This window comes from Ilyonectria robusta (genome assembly GCF_021365365.1).
Source record: "Ilyonectria robusta strain PMI_751 chromosome Unknown BGZ61scaffold_25, whole genome shotgun sequence".
NCBI lineage: Eukaryota > Fungi > Ascomycota > Sordariomycetes > Hypocreales > Nectriaceae > Ilyonectria > Ilyonectria robusta.
Genome location: NW_025764459.1, coordinates 264,744 through 287,504, shown reverse-complemented (window position 1 = coordinate 287,504; position 22,761 = coordinate 264,744). Strand labels below are relative to the sequence as shown.

The window sequence follows — 22,761 nt, the reverse complement described above, 5'->3', positions numbered from 1 at the left end:
CCAGATGCAAGGTGAGCTGCGAAGGACGATTAGTGTTTGTCGCCGAGGTTTCTCAGAAAGATTACTTGCCTCCACCTGGACCAGTTGGATCCGCCTGCAGACCGCTGCGATTCCCAAGCACAACAACCAACCTGACAGCGCAACTTGTCCCCACCAATCGCGGGGGTTCAGTGGGATTTTAGGATCTGCGCCAAAGTTCAATTGACAGAGTGTACAGTACCCGAAAAAGTACAACGATTACGAAAGAAGCCACGACACCGCGACCATCGCTCAGACAAAAGCGGTTGGGCAGCATTGGGCAAAAGCAAGTTGGTAAGAAATCCCGTGTGGTAAGAAATCCGTGATCGGTTATCTGCTGACCTCTCGCCCCATAATATCGTTCTCATGCTGGTACGGCAGGGCGGCATCACACGGTCTTCACCAATCATGCGTTATTGTTGTGTCCAGCCCGCCGTCCACAGCAACGCCTTGCCTCTTCAAGTAAGGAACCTTCTTATGGGCAAATTCTCCAAGGCAGCAGAGTTGAGTACTCGAGTTCGTGCTTCCCCGTCGCCGACGTGTTCGGGCTAACAAAACTGTCAATAGAGTTCTCTGTTCTCCGTCCCAGCCAGTCGAGTACGAGAGCAGCATGGCGCCGACGCGTCGCGACACGGTCACGGCCAGCCCCTACCATTCTCGCCTGCATCGTCCTTCGTCCCGCACAGAGCTTCGTGACTTGGCCGCCGCAGGTCGTCGAGTCACGACCTGCATTGAGGAGGAGCTCGACCTGGAGGGGCTAGCCAGCAATCACAGCTGACTCTTGGTGGCGGCCTAATCCATACCGCTGCGTCTGCTCCACTACCAGCTTGTGCCCGGTCGGGAGATCTTCGTCACGGAGCGTATGGGCCTGGATCTCGTCTGGCCAACGGGCAGATTTTCCTCAAGCCCTTCTTACGCTTTCTACCCTAGCCTCGTTTTGGACCCGATATTGCTCGCGGTGGCGAGGGGCAGCACGGCTGGCGGCAGTGGATGCACGGATACAAGTGCTGGGGAGGAGTTCGGAGGTGTTTGCGTGGCAATCGATATTGGATAAGATAGCGGTGACACCAGAAGGTCAGACAAGCGTAGGAACAAGGGCTGTGACAGAAAGACCAAGAAATTGTGGTGACGGCACAGCTGACCGGCTGTTCTGAGGATGAGAGCTGCGACCGGGCTGATGTAATGCAACGAGCCGTTAGTTGAGCAGCGTCGCTATTTGGCGATAACACAGCTGTGACTCGTCATCACAGTTCCCATCATTATCGTCACCAGTCGGAGTCGCGGAGTCAAGTAGGCGTTGAGGCGTCATTGCTCAACAACTGAAGTTTGGTTTCAAAGTGGTGATTTTCAGAGGTAACAATCCTGGTGATCGTCGGCTGTAGCCCTTGTGGCTGATGCTGTGGCTGCTGTTGTGACTGCTGTTGTGACTGCAGCTCCCAAGTCAGAGCACACCACCAAGACCAGCATGGATACCTGGCTCACCCAGACACAGCGGGGCAGGCGAGCCCATGCCGGCGAAGCTCACCCGGCTCCGCCGGGTCGCGATTGGCCGGGGTGCTGGAGCACAATGCGCGTCTTCGTCATTGCTACTCAGAAAATTGTCTCCCAATTTCCCAATTCACGCTCCGACTTCACACAGAGCTACGTTCCGCTTTTCATCGCACAAATGTTGGCATCCGACGACCCCGATGACTCCGATGACTCAGTGGTCTATCTAGGCAGCAAACGTCGTGGGTCTCCTGCACCTGCTCGTCTTACGACTGCGACCGCTGCCCAAATCGATGCTCCTCCCGAAACGAATACAAATCTAGACAACAGCGGCAGCCGCCACCACCAGCAACCGAGAACGAGAGCGAGACCTGGTGGCAAAATGATCTATCCACGCGCAATTTGGCATGGGCCTACTGCTGCGACCGCCGATCGAACGAAGGATCCCAATCGCCGAGCAAATACAACCTCACGACGACATGTGTCGGACAGAAACGGCCACGGCCACGGCCACCGAGGACCGAGAACGAAACCGGGGCCAAGATTATCCTCCGAAGCGACTGTTCCCTTCGAGATCAGAAACAAATATTTTAAGTTAGGTTAGGTAAAGAATTGGAACAAGTCCAACCCCCCGCCAGGCGTTTATGGGATCTTTGATAGAGCGGGCCGCCTCCACCTCTTTAGGGGGCATGAAGGACCCGAGTCTTCAATGGAGCGTCCTACATCTGTGCCCATTGATCACGGCAATGTTGAGTACGACTCGCCCTTCAAGGACATGTTGCATGCAGAAGTTCGAAAAAAGGCGATACAACGTTTGATCAGGCGGTATGGACCACATTTGGGACCCGGCGAAATATGAGAAGGTTGTTATGTTGAGACGGAATGAGCCTGAGATGCCGATACGTTAGAATAATGGATAGTACTGGATTCTCATGGCGAATCGCACTACTCTCTTACCCCGGCAAGGTCAAGAGAAATTGATGGCAAAACGGATCGCCTAAGCCGATATTATACAGGAGGTGATCAGCCAACAACAACCAGATGCACCCCCAGCACCCTTGGCCATCAACGTTTTCGGGTGTCTCATGTATGACATTGGACACTCCTCCAGGATAGACATGGCCATAATCGTGACCCTCAATATGCAAGGGTTCTTCAATGCAACCGTTCGGGAATGCATTATGATGTGTATATTACAGCAAAGCTGACCAGTCAATCTGGCCGAGTTCGTGAGCTCCTACAGGGAGTGAGGCACCCTCAAATCTAGCATTTGGTGGGGCAACGGTACACGGTGCGCTTGACAAGGATCTACTCAATGGCAATCCGAACACACATTCTTACGTTGCCGATGGACCTTTCTAGAGGTGCGAGCGGCGATTCAATTCGCCATGGACACAAGGAGACGTGATGCTACCCAGACTTGACAACGAACTAATTCTCCACACGTAGCGACCAACCCTGGTGATAATAACACCAAACAGCCTCAAGTTGGCAGGCCATGCTTCAAGAGGCCAATAAGTGTGAGAGTAATGTGGGGCTTTTATTTTATTTTAGTGGGGAGATCAGAAGTACATTGTTCGAACTGTAAATAGCTTACCGTCGTGGTTCTATGAGGTTTTGCCTCCCGGACGGAATAGATTTCGTTCATTCATTGGCTCCTACCCCAACGATCATAACCTCGTCGCGACCCGCAAACCTCCATCATGACCCCGAGCATGGCCGAGCCATCGCGAATTGCACCGGAACCTTGATTGCGCGCCTTGAGCACAACGCGACGCGACCCTCCAGACCACGCGATACGGCCGAGAGTTCGAACTGCCCCGCCTCCAAACAGAGCCCAACGCGAAAGCCTCGGAGTCCATGCGGTCCCCAACGCGCCGCTCATGACGACTCCGGTGACGACTCGCCAGCCGCTACGGATTATTAACACGAGCAACCAGGCGGAGCAACGGACGAGCAAGCGCGCCGCCGATGGGTTGCACGATGAGCACACGATGCAGGGAATGTTAGGCGCCGGCGGCCAAACAACAGCCATCGCCGATTACGAACGGGATGATGATTTCCAGTTTGTGAGGAAGTCGAAGAGGGTGAAGACGCGAAAGCGCGAGGAGCCGGCACCAGAACCTCCAAAGAAGTCGGGGTCGGGAAGGGCCGCAAAGGAACGCGTTGCCCAGGATCTAGCACCTGTAGACCAGGGCACGAAGGAGACAACGGCGACGGTAGCGACTACGGAACCTGTGATAACCAAGGCCACGAGGAAATCTTCAAGGCAGAAACCGAGCGTCAACGTGTCGAACGAGAAACCGCCACTCAAGGTCCCCAAGAGAGGAACACGAAGGAGCGCACGAATATCGGGGGAAGAGACAACGCCGCAGACAAATGGCACGTCAATAAAGCGCGGGCGCAATGCAGGAGAAGCGCCGAAACGCCCCGTGCCAAATTGGGATGAATCACCGCCGCCGCGTGTAGTGCTCTCCAAGATTGCGCTCCCGATGAGCGACACGCCGGTGATCAATCGGAACAAGGAGATGCGCATGAGGAATGGTGGGAGTCGACGAAGCAGTTTGGGAATGAGGGGGAGACGGGCGAGTTCTCTCATCGACGGCGGACAATCGGCAATTCCACATCGCAAGGTCAATCCGGCTGATTTCTTCAAGCACATCGAAGCTTCGTTGTTGGAGCCGCGAAGAATGAAGCAGCTTCTGACCTGGTGTAGCGAGCGCTCTCTGTCAGAAATGCCCCCTCATGGGGCGCCTAATGCTCATGCGATTCTCGGCGCTCGTGCAATTCAAGATCAGTTGCTCAAAGATTTTGCAGCTCGATCAGACTTCTCGGATTGGTTTAGCAGAGATGACAGTGTACCCAAGGGCCTGTGATCCCGAAACCAAATCCGAGAAATATTGAGCTCGACGAGAAGCTAGCACAGTTGGAGATCAACATCAAGAGGTTACGAGATGAAAAGAAGGCTTGGCAAGCAATACGTAAACCACCACCTAGACCACCACTTGAACAACCGCCTCTATTTGATGAGAGCGAAACAGGTCGGATTGTATTGCCGGACTTCGATCTGCTAGATCCAGAAGAAGGGCAGATCAGAGGTTATTTGGCGGACGAGACGACCTCCTTTGAGGCTACTCGATCACAAACAGAATCACGGCTACACAAAATCCAGTCTTCGCTCGAATTCCAGGTCGATCAGCTCGCCAACAACATCCATACGCTCGAACAACGGGTTCTCGTCGCGGGAAAGGAGGCGGGCAAGGTCCTCAGCATCAACGCCCTCCAGCTCCGCCAGCGGGAGGAGTGTGAAAAGGCGAAGGCGGGAACTAAGGAAATGCCCGTCATAGAGGTGCTCAGGAGTCTGGGCAGCATTCTTCCGGAAGGCAGAGGGCGAAGAGAGAATCAAGAACTCAAAGCCAATGAAGCAACGAAAAGTGAATCGAATGGTTATGCACTACGAAATTGACAAGACGAGTTCCTTTTTTTTTCTCTCATTTCACCTTCCCTTCTTGATACCTCCTTCCCTAAGCTTGGGAACCTGGCTAGGCAGTTCATCAGCGGTTTTCTCGATGTTGTCGGATTGCGCACAGATGATGCGTGCACTTGATAGAAACGCCTAAATCTGTCAAGACATTCGTGAGCATCGAGCTAATAGTTCTCGTGGCGAAGTTGTCGCATATCACCACCATCGTGCGACCGGATGTGAAACGCGACCCATACCTTGGGGTCGTGTATCCGGTTTCACATCCAGCTTGTCGCGTCAAGGACTCCAATCCTAACGACATGAGCTTAAATAGCTGTACCCGAACACATGGCTGTTCAATTTCCTTTGTTCTTCAGATAATTCTCATCAATTGACTGGTGCCATCAATGATCCCTGTGGAGCCAATTGTCTGACAGAAGTGTCGGCAGATTGTGCGACAACCAGAGCGGGAGAGGCGGAACGTTGTCAATAGTGGACTCCTGTAACACCGCTTGGCGTGCGTCCATAGCTTGAGGGTTCGCTATCCACGCCAACGTAGAGAGTAGTTGCCAGTTCATTATCAGCAAGAGGTGCAGTATTTCCGAGGCCGCCAGCTGCGTAAACCTGATCCCTGCGCGTCACACGTGCCACGCGTCCGAGGACAACCAAGCTGTGTACCTCGGTATTTATCATAAATTGAAAATTTTAGAGAGCATTTTGTGAGAGCACTCGGTAGGCATAACGGTGGAAGCAGGTCTAGTGTCACACTGAGCGTGCTTAAGCGGTAAAAATGAGATGATGAGCAGCAGTGTGTTCATTGATTGTTGTGTAAGGCGAGGGGTACTCTGGCCTGCAGATCTTAAAGCGTACAGCTAGATTACTACTATAGTTGTCTCCTGAGGCCGTAAAGATCATGCCAACCTTGCGACATCTAGCCTGGCGGAGGGCGTTTCTGTCTGAGCAGCCGCGAGTGGAGATATCCAACTGGAATTTGACGCTATCGGAGGGCCAAATGCAACGCGACCAAAACGCGAGCCGTACGGTGTGTGCTTGGGTATAACTCAGCACCAGCTCGTCCGTATAACATAGCGAGTCACGTACTGTACGATCCCGGTTCTCTGGCAGTGACTTCGCCTTCTCGGCAGCCCTGCTATCAGCTACCCTGCTATCAGCTACCCTGCTATCGGCTAACCGTAATGTACTGTATCTTCCGCCGGGGCTGAAGCACCTTTCTGTACCAGCCACGCACGTTACCGTTGCTTAACGCTTTATCTGCTAGCACTACTTTATGAATCCAACGTACATTATTCTTGCCAGCGGGCATTAGCTTTCATATGAATTGTCTTACATGCTAGGTGGGCAGACCTTGAATTGAAACCATGGAGCGGACGGGTACACTTGTACCAGGTGCTTTCCATACTTTCGCTACCATGATCATCAGTTCCTCTCCCAAAAGGGTGCTTGCAGCAGAAAATTCCGTGTCCAGGATGACCTACTTGCGTGCCCAACTCCCCTCTGACTATGCCGGTAGCTTTGGAGCCTCTTTTCAACTGAGTTGATACCTGAAAGTCGCTCAATCCCAGCAATGGGTGTTAGGGTCGAGCCGGGATCGATCATGGTACTGCATAAGTACCTGCCACAATGTATTAACCCAAGCCGAGCTATGATATAAAAACGGAAGTAGGCAAGTGGGGGAAACAATAAATGGCACATGGCAGGGAGATAACATAATACTAGCACAGTCTTGGTGGAGTATGCAGGGCTAGGTAATTGCTTTTCTTCCCACCGCGCGGTGGGAAATGTTGTGGACCTTGGCGGGAGCAGGGGGTAGGATCGCCGGGGAGGACAGATGCGGCAGCAAGCGGGTCGTAAACAAATGGCACACTTTATGGTCGACCGTCGGCATAAAGTGTGCATTTTTTTTCTCCATCCGCTTGTGCGGTAGCGGCCAGCCGTTGAGTATGTTAGAGCTGAGCCCCTATTGTGGGACCACTCCCACCAATCATATCTAGGCACCTCGCAACAATTCTCAGACCGTTATGCAGCCATTCTGGGAGACCCATAGCACGGTGGCAGGACGCGAGCACAAGGGGCCGCGTTTGCAGCAACTGGCGCGTGCTGACCGCGTCACTCGAGAATGTGGGTCTCCACTGCATCCGTTGTGTCCGACAAACAAGTGACCCGCGACATCGGAAGACTACTTCAGCGACGCCGTGAAATAGACATTGCATAATGTCCCGTTCTTATTCACTGACGGTAGTTGTGACAGGGTGATTTGGGTATTGGAGTACAGATTACCTGGGAAGAAGTTCCGACCCACTCGTGGTACAAATTGTGACGCAGTAACAGAACAATCGCCTCTACCGGTAAGAAATGGCGAACCTCTGCCCCGAGCGTCCAACTGGTTCCTCCATGACGGCCTTTCTGGATTGGCACCTGTGTCCGAGAGTTCTTGCGAGGAGGCTTTTCTCACGTCTTATCTATGTTATAAGTCGCCGGTCCGGCTGTAGAGAGTTCATCTCAAATTGTAAGGTTTGGCACCAGGGGAAAATAATAGTACTCGATACCAGGCGACCAGGAACAGAACCAGTCCAACTTGTGCCCTTCGAACCCGCACCCTCACTGCACAACTCTGAATGTTGTGAATGTTGAGGCACAGTACAAGGAACGGGCACACACACACCAGTCTATTCCGCCCGAGAACAAGGGGAGGTGTGCCCACTAGTGCGAACCGAATACGGCCACTCAAATCTGCCTAATTGAGGGAAAGCTCTTATGTGATCAACAGACTCGACTGATCTCAAAGACGAGAGACTCGATGACCTGAGCACTGCCAAGAACAACCCTTTCGTTCCCGAGACGCCTGCCGCTCAGCAGCCTCAGAATGCTTGAGTCTGATCCAAAGACTGCTTCTACGAGTCAGGAGATACTAACACCCAAGCAACAGTCATAAAGCATCTCCTAAATGCAGCCCTCGCCGAAAATCCAAACGATGTGCTTATCTGGGACCAAGTTTACAACACCGTGGCCAAGTCGCTGTGTGACCAGTTGAGAGGGATGTTCGCAGGCCTTGCATGACTTATTCAAATAAATCTAGGCCGCTAGAGTGTTCTGTCGAAGTGTCGATGGTATCGCCGGGGAAACTGCCAGGAACTGGACGTTTCACTGGGGTCCTGGGACCGAGTGCCTGGCCACGCTTTTCGGTCACCGGACCAATTGGCCGTATTCGCGGTGTCCGAGGAAACCGAGTCTTCTCAACGCGGAGTTCGCCCGCGGCTGCAAACCGATTCGTGTTCCTTCGGAAATCTCTCCGTTGCGCTGGTCTCGTCGACGCGCGGGCAGCTGCAGCTGGAGCTTTGCTGTCGGCTTTTGCGGGGCTGATGAGAGGTGGAATCTGGTTTTGTGGTGTGGTGAGTCCTTGCCCATTGTAGCACTTGACAAGCATTTGTGCTGCAGAAGCGCGCTCTTCTGGTTTGACCCTTGCCATTTCCCGAATGACGTCCACCTTCGGGGTTGCTGCTGCTGACAAAATCACCTCTTGGGCTTCACCATGGTTGGTCAGCCCTTTCGATACCTCACGGAACCCTTCCACATCTAGCGTCCACAACATCGTGACGTAGAGTGACCAGACATCTACTTTGTGTGTCTGCTTCCCTCCTCGAAACATCTCCGGAGCCATGTAAAGTGGGCTGCCCGCAAAAGTCGCCGCAAAAACAGCCCGGTGACTAAAGCCAAAGTCCCCGAGCTGGAAGTGATATTGGCCTTGATGAGATACGTAGAGAATATTCTCCGGTTTCACATCTCGATGTATAATGCCCCCTATTGCAAGACAATCGATCGCTTGGAGCATATGATGTAAGACGGTGTGGGCAAGGTCGGTAATGGGGACGGAGCACTTGTTGCCGATTAACGACTGTAGGGTTCCTTCTTTTAGACCCATGAAGATTTCCACCTCGGGCCGGTCCCAACCCTGCGACGAGATGTAGTCAACAATATGGTCCTAGCATTGAGATCAATACCCACTATGTATCAGAGCTGTGGAGCGGCCTCACTTACATGGCTGATTCTGGAAAGGATTTCTACCTCGCGCTTCAATTTCATCCACTCTTGTTGTGCTGGCCCGGCGGGCCGCTCCATTATCTTGACAGCCATGAGCTTGCCTGTGTCCAGGTTGACGGCTTTATATACTATTCCAAACTGTCCAGATCCGAGGCTATCTCCTATCGTCGCGTATCTCGTCTTCGGCATTTGGAGTCCCGGCGTGTGGATTCGGGTCTCCCTTCGAGACGGCAGAACTGTGTCTATTTCATCAATGGTACGCGCGAGGCGGGGATTCTCTGCGAGGGGTCCACTCTCTCGGTCCTTCACCCTCTCCATTGTGTCATCAGGACGGCAATGCCATTTCAGTTCGAACTGCACCAGATTCCGCCCGACACCGCCCATGCTAATGATAGTGTTGACCTTCTCCTGCACGACGACTTTACGAAGGCGTCCATACTCGAATGGTGTAGCGTTGTCGCCAAAGACCTGACTCGTCTGAGCGTGCGATCTGTCGTAGAACATGATGACTTTAGTGTCTATCTCGATCTCGAACGAGCATTGGATCTTCGCGATGCTGGAGCCTTCCACTATCACATCGCCGTTCCGTCCCAGTGTAGCCAAAGTAACGTTACCTCCTGACATTGGGCGGATATGGCCAACGTCGAGAGCAAGGGTACCGTCCTTCAGCCACGACACGAGGTGCTGGTTGCTCTGGTGGGCGAGCACTGCGTTAGCTCGCTCGTTTAAAGGGACCAAGGAGAATAATGCTAGGGGATGAGGCTCAGGACGAGGCATTGTTGGGCGATGAAATCTGGCGAATTGCTAGAGCAAGGGAAAGATAAATAGAGGTCAGACGGAGCACGGAGGTCGAGCAAGGAAGATGTGCGTTGGGATAAGTGAGTGTGGCCGTTCGACCGTTCGCAGACCGAGCTGTCGCTTTTATTGACTACGCACAGCAACTGGGACGACAGCGATGCCCAGCCTAATGCACCTCCTGTTGGCCGAGCTGCATCTCTTCTAGCAACGTATCCCCGCGCGCTACCAAGAGTATGTGATTGGTTACTGGATGGTTGCCGGTCGCAAGAACGAGGAACGCGTAGCCAATGGATTCTGGTGGGTGGCATGCTCATGGCCAATCACTGAGGCCTGCTGGCGCCAACCGCCAGCCCGCGCATGACACAGCATAGCCTCGGTCACAGCTCAGGGCGCCAAAAAGATATTTCTGTCCTGTTATTTTCCTCACATCCTCCTCCCAAATGCTTTTCGCTTCGCCCATCTGTTCGCCGCCACCCTGCTTCCACGATTGAAGACGAAAACTCCTCCATGGCTGATATTATTCGAGGAGATGAGCTGTTGAGAGCTGACAGGGCCCTAGCAGCATTTGTCGAAAATCCGCAGCGACTTGATCATGCGAGAGGGCGGTTCAGCGAATCTCCGCCATCGTACAGATCTCACTTGTCACACAACTCAACCCGATCTCAGAGTCCTAACCCGCCTAGCGAGGAACAGAAACGCCGCGGGGAACGAAAATGGCAGCTGATACGAGAGCATCGGGCATCGTTTCCTTCCAACCAATTCGACGCCGAAAAGAGTGAAGAGATAGATCGGCTCTACGAAGCGAATCGAAATCGATCACGCCGTCAGCCGGCCGGTACGAACATCTACAAGCTCGCGGAGGAGAACGTCAAGACGCGCTGGGTGGAGCAGGGCATCTGGAACGAGAGGTGGAAACAATTGACGCTGTGGAGGTGGAAGCACGAAGAACCGTTCGAGCCTGAGTCCGAATCGGTCTCCGATTCGGCGGCCGAAGGCGAAGCTCCTCTTTTCTGCCTCCCCTCCAAGAGAGCAGAGGCGAAACCGAGACGACCGAAGAGTGCCGAGGAGCTGCGATGGATTGCGGGGCGACGGCCTGTACGAGAGCGCGAGCGTGAAGCGTCACGCCCATTTCATCGGTTCGTCTATCAGGTGTCGAAAGAACGCGAACGGATTCAAGACGAAATGAACCCTCCTGCCCCCCCTGCTCCGGACTTCTCTGATCTCAACTTGGCGTGCTACGGCCCAATCCATCATCAGGCTGCCCTTCATGCCTGGGCAGGCGGCAGACGGACCCAGAACGAGCCAACCGTTGAAAGAGCCACTACACAGACCCCTCTTGACATTAATTCGACGGCCTATGAGAGAGTGAAGAACACCTGGATGGAGAGGGGAATTTGGAATAAGAAATGGGGTGTACTGCCTGGGATGTCCTGGAAGCATGAACAGCCTCTCGAGGAGATGCTTCGCGAAGAGTTGGGCGATGATGCTGCCTCTGTTCAAGCGAGCGCGCTCGGGGACGATAGGTATGGAACCGGAGAAGTGCCTCCCCGGTCGATATTCGGGGCTCCCCTCTCTGCCGAGTCAAATGGCCAAGCGTCCGGTATCCGGAACGCGTCTCAGCAAGAACCACCTGCGGACACTCTTTCGGGTGCGCTCCAGAGCGACGGCTATGGAACCGGGGAAACACCTCCGAGAAGGAATCTCTTCATGTCTTCGTCGCCTGCCGAATCAAGTCACGGCCCAGTGTCTGGTAGCCTAAACGCGTCTCCGCAAGAACCACCTCTGGCCGTTGATCCCGCAGAATTACTGAATGGCGATGTCAGTCACTCTTCCACTGCTTCAAATTCACGACGCCGCCATGCAACGAGTCGGGAGGCTCCTCGATCTGGCCCGCAGCAGAGACGGCGATTCGAGGGTGGACAGGCTCCACTTGGTCCAGTTCATTGGACGAAGGTGTCCAAGGCTCGTGGAAAGAACGGACCTGGGCCCCGGCGTCTACCGAATGCCTCTGAATTACCATCTGAGGCTCAACAATCTTTACCCGGACTAGACGTCCCTGCTCCCCCCCCAAAGGTTGCTCCTGTACCACCACGAAGGAGCAAACGCTTGCAGGTGGCCGAGCGCAAAACGGCTGCAGACCCCTCCGGCATCGCGGCTACCGATCCACACGTCGGTGGCTCTCAATTAAGACCCAGGCGGATTAGTGCTCGTCCAAAGCCTGCACGTTTAGCAAAACCTCAGAGAGTATCCAAAAGGCGTCCAAGTACAACTCGGCGTCGGGCGAGATAGGACGGCTAGGGTGGCTCTTTTGAATGGCCGGCTGACCTGGCGAATTCCCTGGAAACCTGTTGGGGCCGGAGTAACGATTAGATTTGGGTGGAGTGAAGCAATGATGCCTGCTTGAAACCCAATGGATTACTGCAATGTGGATGATAGTGGCACGACGAACCCTTGAACGATTTTGCGGTACTGCAAGAGTAACAATCGAGTCCCCCGCCATGAAACCTCGGTTCAAGGTCTTCTGCGACGACATGCAACCTGCGAACATGCTCATTAACCCAAATACTCTCCGCATCACTGCTGTGCTCGACTTCGAGTTTACAAATAGCATGCCGGCGCAGTTCATGTATGACCCGCCCTGGTGGCTGTTGTTACGGGGGCCGGACATGTGGCTTGCACGTTACGGCATGGATGACTTTCTCACACGGTATGTGCCTAGGATGGAACAGTTCCTGCGAGCGCTGGAGCGAGTGGGAGCAAAGTCGGCGTCTGCCGGAGGCGGAAGGCCAGCAGAGGAGCTGCGTCTTTCTGCCCGGATCCGGGATTCGTGGAAGACTGGACGTTTCTGGTTCAATTACGCGGCAAGGACGTGCTTGGATATCGACGACATCTACTGGAACGCTTTGCATGATCAGGCAGATGGTGATGATGTCGACTTGCTTGATACGGCGACGCGGGCAGAGATAAAGCTGTTGGTACGTATGAAGATGAAGCAACGGAAGGCATACGTAGACGAATGTGCTATTCGGTTTCCCAAGGAAGAATCCGAATAAGCAAAGAAATCCCAGCTGATCAACATATATATGTACTTCTCGAAGCACGAGGGGTCCGGAATGAACATGGGAAGAGGAAGACATGTCTCTTAAGTGTGACCACGTAACATGATAGAAATGAATGAAGATAGTAATGATTCCAGCACTATTATTCGTCCATACTGTGTGTAGATAGGACTCTGAACAATTGGAGAATAGCCTTCAAGCTAGCTTGCCAATAATACAAATCCCACGAGACCCTGCGGAGAGATGGAAAACGAAGAGGCAAAAGCAGAATGCGGACGCTGTATGGGCTTTTACGAGATCATGACAAAGCTTTGGAAGCGGATATGTACAATAGCAACTAGTGCCCTATTGGTTGAAGCCACCGGGCGAAATAAATTGGGTGTGTGTGTGTCCGACGTTGCCTACGTCTCAGTTAGTTATGTCGAACAACTTCCAGAACTGTTTCGGCATACCCCAGTCAGGAAACGTGGCCCAAAACTTCTTCCGCAAGGCCAATTGGACAACCCAGTGCCCGTCGTACCGCCCTGTGCGACGTAGTCATCATGGCGACCCCATGCTCTGGATTCTGCGAGTACTGGCACCCGAATTCTTGGAAAAACATACCACAGATTCCGAACAAGAGGAGGGCCCAGAACAAGGCCCAAAGGCAGAGGAAATGTGACACTAGGAATGGCCCAAAACAGGGATCGCGGGACGGCGCGACAGGTTGTGAGGGAGTCCGGGCAGCAGCGCACACGGGCTAACATGCCCGGTGCTAGCAGCTTGATCGTTTGGAGCTGCGCCAGCCATGCTAGCCTTGTGAGCGGGGTACCTGAGGTTAACTAGGAGCATTTGCGGAATTGATGCCTTAGGCATTAGGGCAGTCGTTCAGGCGGGGGCCCTCTCGTCAACCCTTTTCTTCAGTCTCCACTACTCTTCTAGCACACCTACCAACCAACTGGGTCAACTTGTGCTGAGTAGGTAGGATGTCCAGCGTCGTGGCACTTGTGCTCCTCTGACCCAGCATACCGACCTCCACAATCTTTCCCTTGATCTTCTCTCATCACTGCAAACACTTCGAGCTTCCCGTTTGCTCCGATCTAGCGGGAGTGGGAAAGAATCTCTGGCGATCTCACGAGATCTCCACTAGCCACAGACTGAAATTGACCTAAGCTGAAGTCTAGACACCTTTTTTTTTGGCCTTCGCAACCTAGGTGAGTGAGATCATGACTTGACGCAATGAGGCTGATCGTTCTAATCCCTGCTCGATTTCAGATATTGCTGCAACGCGCATTGCCCAACTCCCGTCCTCTATTTCTCCGCCGAGTCGTCGCGAGATCCACTAGAAGTCTAATGGCTGAAGGTTGGGGGAAGAAGGCTGCAAAGCGAGTCTTCATTTCCATATCAAGAAAAAGTCATTACTGGCCTAGAGCATGGGAGTCCAGCGAGGAGATGATCGAGGTGGCAGTTGATCACATCAAGAAGAATGACCCGGCTGCATTGAGTGCGGATGGGGCGTTGGAACCGATGTTTCTTGTCAAGGAGAGATGGCCGTCGCAAGTCTGGATTGTCTTTGACGTTTTCAATGATGCCTACGACCCCGCCAACGCCCATCTTCCAGGTCGCAATGACCTGCCGGTAATTACGGTCTCCCTCGGCGAGAGAGATGTCGTAATATCGGCAAGCAACGTCATGGAGGATAGGGTCAATAAGGCAGTCCAAGACGTTCACGATTTGCATGGCATTGGCAGCCGGCCACCCTTCAGCATCGATCACGCAAACGGCAACATACCGACGTACCCAAACCCACGAACACAAACTGTCAGAACATGAAGGACATCGTGGGCGTAATTGGTTACTCTCACTGAACGGATTGATCTATAGCTAATACAACCTCCTTCATCGTTACCCCCGATGACTCTACCAGGGCATCTTCAATGCTTTGACTTGCCCTCAAGGTGTTGGATAACTGCAAGGCCCACACGTGCCATATTGAATCGTTACGGTCGAACCAGGTGCATATATGGCATGATATACGTCGCAGGGACCGGTGCACTTATCCTGCACGACGCTGTTGCATGTCGAACACAGCGTCCGCACCCAGGCGCACATATCGTGTGTTAAATCTTGGGTGTCTTAGTGTTTTGATTCGGATCAAGCGCACTATACTTACTAACAGTTGGCACAGAGCCACACTAGTTTGATGTCGTAGGGATGTTTGCTTCTCCCACTGTTGATCCGATATTTGCAGGTGAGGAGATCCGCCCTCTAGCTCGTGGAAGACAGTTTATGTATTTATACTTTGCACTAGACAGGCAGGCAATTTCCCCACTTAGGAATGACCTAGGAGTAAGAAGACATCTACGGAGTAGGATGCGACTCTCTAGGAAAGACTTCACGGATGCACTCGAAGCGCGGGTGATGCGATTAGCCGATTCTGCAGCGATGATAAGTATTCTCGCGGTGTTGGAGAACAGCTAGTGGCAAGTGGCATGAATGCGTACGAGCGCTTACCTTGGCTGCCTGGGCAGGAATGGCTTCAAGCGGGGCGAAGACATCCACAGTTCAGCTTCCGGCTTCCCATTTGCCGATTTAATTAGCAATACAGGAGCTGAAGTGGACTTTTGCTATATCGGGTTAAACTGTAGTTTCCATATCCAATTACATCTGACCTCTCTAACCTCGCAAGGGGAAAAGATCTACGGCATCTCACGCAGCGACCCCACCCGTCAATGTCTTCCACTTTTGCACGCCAATCCACAGCCAAGTCAGCGAGACGGTACCCTGGACAGGTATTTCCCTCAGCTGACGCTCGCCCGCATTGCCCCACTCTTCGAACGGTCCCCCTTCGAAGGCACCCCCTTCGAAGGCCCCCCTCTTCGAACGCTCCCCTCTTCGAACGCTCCCCTCTTCGAACGCTCCCTCTTCGAATGCTCTACCGCTCCAACATTTCGCACGCTTCGCACGCTCCGCCCTTCGCTCGCCCCTTCGCTCGCCCCTTCGCATGCTCTCCTTTTCGCCCCTGCGGATACACCCCTCCTCTGCGCGCTCCCTATCTGCCTCTGTCGCCCCATGGCTGTCGAGGACACCGCTTCTTTCCTCACTCGGGTTACGCTGTGTCTTCAGGACCCGAAAAAAGCAGACAAAGCGCCGTCCAAGCTTAAAGCAACAATACTCGTGTGCTCCCAGAATCCCGGAAGCAACTCGTGCCGACTCCTACGAAGCTCCTTATGGGCCTGGTTTCTAGTGGTGACAGCAATCGAGCACCAACCGGACATCACGACTTTGTTCGACCGACTCAGTCACTCGGACATTGAGATTTCAGCCGACAGACTCGATAACCTCACTTTGTTCGACCGACTCAGTCACTCGGACATTGAGATTTCAGCCGACAGACTCGATAATCTCACTGTGCACGAATCTCTGTATCAGTTGTTCGAGCACACGTTCTATAAATCCCAACGAGCCAGAGACCGGCAAAGTGAGTATGTCACCTGGTTGACGGACCTTCAGCTAACTCGTCAGATTCCCTCGCTGCAGCCGGCTTTGAATCTTCGATCCCCAGCCATATCAGGTTATCCAAGCGACCCCGCCTCGACGAGCTCGAACAACCCGAGCAACGCAGTTCCCGCGAGTCTCCCGAGTCCGATAGCCCGCAAATGAGACTCGTCTCTCAATGCCCAAATGCCGCTCTTGACGCGGCCTCGAGCTCCTGTGAAGAAACCATGCAACACCGATTGGACGCCCCGCCTGCAGTGGCACCGAGCGAGACGTATGGAATAACACAATCGACAAATGGCAACCGTCAACGTCCTCGGTGGCCGAAGGCTTCGGTTCTCCCCCTGGTCTTTCCACAAAGGATGTGTGATGGAGTCGAAAAGGATGATATCTTTGCTCGCATCGCTGTGTCCTACACACAAAATCCTGCTCAATGTTCCTTGGATATCGATGTGACGAGAGATATGGTGTCGATTCTAGCTAACGAGTTATTTAGCAAGCGTACCAGGTACGACGGGGAGAATGCCAGGTGGGTTTTGGAGTTGGCGGATGGCACAGACGTCTCGGTCTGGGGCGAGTTAAAGTTAGAACGTGCTCAAGAGTCCGCTATAGAGCCTCTCCTAGGGACCTTGGTCTCTACGACTCTCCAAAACAACCCACTACGTCGTCGAGAGTTGGCAAGGGGTGAGTCACTGACACGGTTGTTGACTTTGAGTCTTCATAGCGATGCTCATTCGCCCAATCGGCTCAGGGTGATATTGGACGCAGAAATGTTGTCCAAGTTGGAAAATCAGCTCTGGGTGGATTTCTCTACTCGATCACCTTGACGGTTCCTCCATAAAGATACAGTAGGTAACCAGTCTTAAGTTTCGTTTGACCTTCTTTGTCGATGACAGTCCAACTATCGCCGCCCTTCATCTTCCATTGCGCTGTGGTGCAGTCGTCCCAAAGCACCGTCTGGTTCTGCCCCTCGATTGGACCACTCTGTTGTACTAGCGTGGCCTGGGCAAATAGTGACCGGTCAAGGGGTTGGACGTCCTGGATCGTTGTCAGATGAGAATTCCCTAGCAAGAGATGGAGGGAGTACCATTGAATCGAGTGGTTTGACTGTCGTGTTCTGGGGCTAGGAGTGCGCGTTATCCGAGGAGCCTTCCTTGATATCGCGTAAAGATGAGCAATACATCTGGCAGCAAAGAAGATATAGGAGAAGACAGCCTGGTGCAATATCACGGCAGAGTTGGTCCTTTGGCCTCAAGGTGTCGACTTCGAGGATTCCTGCCCAATGTGTCGTCCAATATGGTGATTTGAAACCCAAGTGGATCCACGTGATGTTAAGCAGCATGTCCGATACAACCCTGCCATCGACCCACTTCTTTGTGATCGCGATGCGAAGAGGTAGGTCCGATGTACCCACTTCTATCGTCATGGCGATGCGAGAGGCATAGGTCCATTTCTATTGTGATTGTGATGCGAGGAGGCGCAGGTCCGATGTACCCACTGTGATGCGAGGAGGCGCAGGTTCGATGTACCCACTTCTGTTGTGATTGTGATGCGAGGAGGCGCAGGTTCGATATACCCCACTTCTATCGTCATGGCGATGCGAGGAGGCGCAGGTTCGATATACCCCACTTCTTTCGTCATGGCGATGCGATGACGGCCATCACGATGTAGTGTGTTCGCGATACGACTCCGGCAAGATCAACATGACCCTCAGACAGGCCAACCTAGGTCGCCATGTGGGCTAGATTCTCTGCGGATGAACCTGGAAAGAGAGAGAATTCATTGACTAGGTTCATTGACTAGGATCAGGACCCAATACCACGGCAATAGTGCCGGAATTAAGGACAGCTCCAAACTCTCCAAACTTCGTGACGCACGTCTTGCAAGCAGAAGACACTATAATCAATAAAGGCCAGCTTCCAGTAGAGGTAATGAATCTCTCGATGTGCAGCAGCCAGCTTATTCTTATCTTGTCACCCACTTTCTTAATTTGTTCTATTTGCATGGACCTCCGATATGCTAAGTTGCCATTGCCTTCTGTAGTAGCTGTATGTTAGTCTTAGGGATGATGGATGATGGAGGGTGGCCGCTTCACACCGAACCTATGATCGCCCCCAGTAGCCGGAGACCCGTGGAGACCGTGGACGTGCATGCGGAGACACCTCGCTTCGAGATACAACTCGTGAGCCTCATTCAATCTGGCTGCATGACTGGCTCATTCAAGCCAAGAGTGGCTTGCGGATATCTGTATCTCTCTCATATCGCGCCCCTGTCTTTGGCCACGTATGAGGCCAGGAAAGTCGACGGCTGAAGGGGTTGCATGCAAGTTGCCTCTTATGAGGCGGGAGGCGGTAGCGTGCGGTGAACCGATTTATGTAAGCCTGAGAGTTGATGTCCAGCCAACAATGCTTTAGGTCTGTACTATGCTCAAGCATAGGAAGAGCAATTACTCCAGTCATGAGACAGCTATCTTTACTACTCAGAAGAAACTCCATGTGGCCGCGTTAACTGATGTTGTCTCCTTGTTGGTTCTCGGTTCATCGACAACACTAGACTGAGTGGTTCCACCGTGAACGTGCATGGTTTGACCGTAGGGGAGGTCTCGATGGAACCGGTCAGCCTCACTTAATCTGGCCGCATGTCTGGCCTGTTTATGCAAAGTCAAGATCGACACAATAGTACCAACAGCATCATTAGTTCTAGTGGCTTGCAGGATGGTCTATCCACCCGGAGTTCATCATGGGTCAGCATGGCAACCATGCCGGAGTATCCAACAGGATGTGATTGCGGTGCATCCGGCGTCGTCCATGATGGGCTTCGGGCTGAGGCTGACACGGAACCACATCAGACATCTTCAGGACGATAATCAGGCTCAGACCCATATATAACTCTAAAGACTCGCCTAAATACTTGCAAGGAGAAAAGACAGGAGGAACTAAACTCAGAACTTAATACAGCCGTGTAAGATTGTACGATGACGCGCGTGCCTCACTCTATGAGAGACAAACTACTGTTGGTTTGCATAGGCAAAGGAGAAACCACATCTTGCGGGAGGGCGGATATGAACGAGCCAAATTTACTTAGCTTATTTCCTTGCGCCATTGAATCCTTGTCAGGTGCTGTATGAAGGAGGCGGAGATGATGGTGGTGCTGAGCTGGTGGAGGTACTGGCCATGCCACAACAGGGAGACTAATGCGGCCGCTACTCCGGCCAGCCTGGTGTTCGGACCGTAAATCTTGCGATTACATGCCGCTGCATAACCTTGGCTAACTTCTCGGCCTTGTTCGATACCTGCTAGGATGAACATTGCAGACCCATTTCAGACCGGTGTCGCGATCAGCCATGCGGCCGCAGGCTGGCCCCTTGAGTTCCCTTTAAGAAGTCACACCAGCCGCCAACTAAACGCCACCAGCTAACAAGCCCCAATGGAAGGTCTTTTGAGTGGTTACGGCATGCAATTCCTTGGGACCCTAGATGAAGGAGGGCGCCCGCCGACCTATCATTGATAACAATGGTTGGAGACACGCGTAAACCATGTTCGTGTTGGTCGTGGGGGAGTCTCACCTCTAGAAGGAACAGGTAAGCCTCACTCCATCCGGCTACATGACTGGCTGGTCTAGGGGAGGCACAGAGCACGACGAACTGCGAGGGGAGGGATCCAGTGCATGCCCCCGAGCCCCCGCGTCAGTCGATCAAGCCTCACCAGAAGTGCCAACTCATGCAGGAGTTATTTGCCTAGGGAGCTTACCTGCATGTTCAGGCATAGCACTAACTTCAATGGCGTTGCAGGGCCATGCTATGAGACGGCAAGCGATTCAATGGTGAGCACGTACTTGCTCGATGTTTTCCCCCATAGGAGACGTCGTTTCTGTCAACAAGCATAAGAATGTGCACGTTCGTCCTCGCTACATCTAGACTCAGCCAGCATCACTTCGCATTGCCTCACAACTCATTGCCTTGCTTCAACCTGCTACGTTAAAACAGACACACGAAGCCTTGAAGTATCCAGTTCGAAAAGAGCAAGCTCCCTCACTGGGGAACAACTCAGACTCTTCTCATCTGTTGTCCCTACAAAATCCGACAACACCTCAATAGTCTAATCGTCAGTTACCTAGAGACCCTGGTCAATTCATTGAGGCTGACGCTTAAGCTTAGACTCCTCCATGTCGAGCATCTCTTGATACGATTATACACAACCGAGCTTTCCCTAAAATATGCCGGACGATCCCAAGGGCAGTAATGATGGCAAAGGAAAAGGGCAAGGCGCACCAGGTCCTTCGGGTGGAGGTTCGTCCTCGACCCAACCGGTCAATCCAGGTCGGTATGGGCACTCCCAAGCACACGAGTCCAGACTCTGACCACCTCCAGATTCCGATAACTCTGGCAACCAACTGGAAGATCTCAAACCCACACATATCGTAGTCAAGTTCTAATGAAAGTGGTATTGACATATGAAGTCGCTAGTTAGATGGCAGCGCTACAGGTAGTATGATTGAGATATAATCAATCGGATCTCGGGTCGAGAGGCAGGTTTCTGAATTCAACACCCACAATAACCTGAAGTTCCATGTGACCGATACCATCCCAAAAGTGTCATCGCCCAAACACACCTCGCATTGTTTCGGTATGCCCAAGCATGCCTCGCACTGTTTCGGCATGCCCAAAGAAATATTGCACTCTATCATTGTGGTGGGTATAACAATCTGAATCTTGCCAACTGGAGTCGGGATACAACCAGAGTTGTGATGGACTGCTCGGCAGGCCGAAATCGTCCAAGACCCTGGCTCAAACACGTTCGACTCAACCTTCTCTGTCAGTATACTTTTGACATTATGCGGTAAAGAGACTCACTAAAAAGCTGATTATCATCTGGACCACAGGGGTATGCTTGGGAGACCATTGATACCCGTATAAATCGGCCTTACTGTCAGTTCCAGATGCTACCGGGTCATACCCACGTTGGCATCCTCCAGCGATCAAGGCCATGATTTGTAACTTGTGTGAAGTAGTGAATTCCCTGTATGGATCCATATCACCAAGAGGGTTAGGAACAGGGAAGCACTCGGGGATGAGAGATTCCCCTAGCACTTTGTCTTCTTCGGTTTCCCCCGGCTCTTGGGGAAATTGAGCCTCGACTTGCTCAAGCTGGATGAACGACGACTCGATTTGCAAGTCCGAAAATATATCCAGATTAAGCATCTCGCAGATCTTCGTATGCCTACACTCGGCATTGATCAGCAACCGGCTGTTGACCTGTGTCCGGAAGGGCAACTGACTGAACTTTAGATTCTAAAATCATCTCGATGGCATAGGGCAAGCAAAAGACTCGAACATTGCCCCGCCAGGCCGCCGCTACTTCGTGGTGAAGGAGTTTGGCCGCCCTATCGGCTATAGCCTCTCGGGTTTCGACGTTTATGTTGTTGCGGATACACGCAGTGAGCATGTAATTGTTTTCTACACAATCAGATCCAGATCAAACTTTCTGCTGGGTTGACTTACCAGCATATGCGTCATAAAGCCTCAGACCGATTGGCCCTAGATAGCTCACCATCCTATTGAGCACGAGAACACACTTTTCCCACCGCACTCTCTTCGCTTCCTCGGACGCATCAAGATGCTGAACAAGCTCCGTCTCTCGCTGAACTATCCGAAGACACGAAGCTATGATGCGCAGTGTCCATTGCAGGGGCCCAATCGAGGATGGTGTCCAATTGTTCGGAGGTTCAGGCATCCCGAGGCCATCAGCAAAGGTGAACATATCTTCGAAGCTTTTGAGTGACACATCTCCCACCTTAATCCCGCCTTTGACAACTTGGAGTGGTGCTGCTGCGATCAACTCCCGCCGATCTAATGATTTCAATCCTTTCACGCCCTTTTTGCGTAAAGTCGTGGCCACGTTTTCCACGTTTTCCACGTTTTTCACGTCTATCGTGCCTTTGGGTTTCTTTTTTGGCTTGACGGTGAACTTGGGATCCGGCCCGTGCCGTCTCTTTCTGGGAGCTCCTTGGTCATATTTCTCTGGTTGGAATGGCTTTTGCTCTGCAAGATCCACCGCTTTTGGAGCCGCCAAAGTTGTCCGGCAGTACATAATGCCAATGGACTTGTGCAACCGAATAGGGGAGTGTGACGTGAGGCCGTAGGCCAAAGCTAAAGCCACAGCATGGCACACATTAAGCCACACGTACTCTGTAGTAGCCCGAAGCTGATTGGGCCCCTATGGAACAATCTTCGAGATGTGTCCACGGGGTGTTGCCACTGGGCGATGGTCGCAGCAAGGATTGTGAGCGCGTGCTTTGGGCGCTGCGAAATGATCACGAATTTTCGTAGTGAGAGTATGGGGGATACCAGGAGTAGGAGTACGAGCGATAGCGGAAAGCGTAGGGGAGGCCGTGTGAAAT

At 52.7% G+C, this 22,761-nt stretch overlaps 11 protein-coding genes across 11 annotated transcripts; 7 read left to right on the top strand and 4 right to left on the bottom strand.

Annotated features, from left to right (window-relative positions):
- Positions 1-241: 241 nt before the first annotated feature.
- BGZ61DRAFT_460749 (uncharacterized protein) lies at positions 242-751 on the bottom strand (the record flags this gene model as incomplete). The annotated part of the gene is made up of 3 exons (XM_046247064.1): positions 242-474; positions 572-674; positions 716-751. Coding segments are annotated over 3 exons (196 nt in total), but the record flags the coding sequence as incomplete, so codon positions are not given.
- A 66-nt stretch (positions 752-817) lies between these two features.
- BGZ61DRAFT_364268 (uncharacterized protein) lies at positions 818-1,072 on the top strand (the record flags this gene model as incomplete). Its single annotated transcript, XM_046241506.1, has 1 exon — positions 818-1,072. A coding segment is annotated over one exon (255 nt), but the record flags the coding sequence as incomplete, so codon positions are not given.
- A 298-nt stretch (positions 1,073-1,370) lies between these two features.
- On the top strand, positions 1,371-2,307 carry BGZ61DRAFT_116241 (uncharacterized protein). The gene has a single exon (XM_046236996.1). The coding sequence runs from the start codon at positions 1,484-1,486 to the stop codon at positions 2,108-2,110; it is 627 nt and encodes a 208-aa protein (XP_046098367.1). The 5' UTR covers positions 1,371-1,483; the 3' UTR covers positions 2,111-2,307.
- Positions 2,308-3,389: 1,082 nt separating this feature from the next.
- On the top strand, positions 3,390-4,972 carry BGZ61DRAFT_537728 (Mis12-Mtw1 protein family-domain-containing protein; the record flags this gene model as incomplete). The annotated part of the gene is made up of 2 exons (XM_046254570.1): positions 3,390-4,378; positions 4,504-4,972. The coding sequence occupies 2 exons, from the start codon at positions 3,390-3,392 to the stop codon at positions 4,970-4,972; spliced, it is 1,458 nt and encodes a 485-aa protein (XP_046098366.1).
- Positions 4,973-5,078: 106 nt separating this feature from the next.
- Positions 5,079-5,592, bottom strand: BGZ61DRAFT_460742 (uncharacterized protein; the record flags this gene model as incomplete). Its single annotated transcript, XM_046247063.1, has 2 exons — positions 5,079-5,174; positions 5,374-5,592. A coding segment is annotated over one exon (219 nt), but the record flags the coding sequence as incomplete, so codon positions are not given.
- A 2,456-nt stretch (positions 5,593-8,048) lies between these two features.
- On the bottom strand, positions 8,049-9,967 carry BGZ61DRAFT_509401 (kinase-like domain-containing protein; the record flags this gene model as incomplete). Its single annotated transcript, XM_046252000.1, has 3 exons — positions 9,026-9,967; positions 8,302-8,969; positions 8,049-8,265 (listed from the first exon to the last, which is right to left on the bottom strand). The coding sequence occupies exons 1-3, from the start codon at positions 9,803-9,805 to the stop codon at positions 8,049-8,051; spliced, it is 1,665 nt and encodes a 554-aa protein (XP_046098364.1). The 5' UTR covers positions 9,806-9,967.
- A 396-nt stretch (positions 9,968-10,363) lies between these two features.
- BGZ61DRAFT_306762 (uncharacterized protein) lies at positions 10,364-12,103 on the top strand (the record flags this gene model as incomplete). The annotated part of the gene is made up of 3 exons (XM_046238746.1): positions 10,364-11,058; positions 11,143-11,474; positions 11,628-12,103. Coding segments are annotated over 3 exons (1,503 nt in total), but the record flags the coding sequence as incomplete, so codon positions are not given.
- A 221-nt stretch (positions 12,104-12,324) lies between these two features.
- On the top strand, positions 12,325-12,879 carry BGZ61DRAFT_364318 (uncharacterized protein; the record flags this gene model as incomplete). The annotated part of the gene is made up of 1 exon (XM_046241509.1): positions 12,325-12,879. The coding sequence occupies one exon, from the start codon at positions 12,325-12,327 to the stop codon at positions 12,877-12,879; it is 555 nt and encodes a 184-aa protein (XP_046098362.1).
- A 918-nt stretch (positions 12,880-13,797) lies between these two features.
- On the top strand, positions 13,798-14,760 carry BGZ61DRAFT_460732 (uncharacterized protein). Its single transcript, XM_046247062.1, has 2 exons — positions 13,798-14,078; positions 14,140-14,760. Exon 2 carries the CDS (start codon positions 14,218-14,220, stop codon positions 14,695-14,697), a length of 480 nt encoding a protein of 159 aa, XP_046098361.1. The 5' UTR covers positions 13,798-14,078; positions 14,140-14,217; the 3' UTR covers positions 14,698-14,760.
- A 1,176-nt stretch (positions 14,761-15,936) lies between these two features.
- Positions 15,937-17,118, top strand: BGZ61DRAFT_537724 (uncharacterized protein; the record flags this gene model as incomplete). Its single annotated transcript, XM_046254569.1, has 3 exons — positions 15,937-16,345; positions 16,390-17,046; positions 17,087-17,118. 3 exons carry the CDS (start codon positions 15,937-15,939, stop codon positions 17,116-17,118), a joined length of 1,098 nt encoding a protein of 365 aa, XP_046098360.1.
- A 4,064-nt stretch (positions 17,119-21,182) lies between these two features.
- Positions 21,183-22,562, bottom strand: BGZ61DRAFT_116067 (uncharacterized protein). The gene is made up of 3 exons (XM_046236993.1): positions 21,863-22,562; positions 21,645-21,817; positions 21,183-21,581 (listed from the first exon to the last, which is right to left on the bottom strand). The coding sequence occupies exons 1-3, from the start codon at positions 22,449-22,451 to the stop codon at positions 21,555-21,557; spliced, it is 789 nt and encodes a 262-aa protein (XP_046098359.1). The 5' UTR covers positions 22,452-22,562; the 3' UTR covers positions 21,183-21,554.
- Between the last annotated feature and the right edge of the window lie 199 nt (positions 22,563-22,761).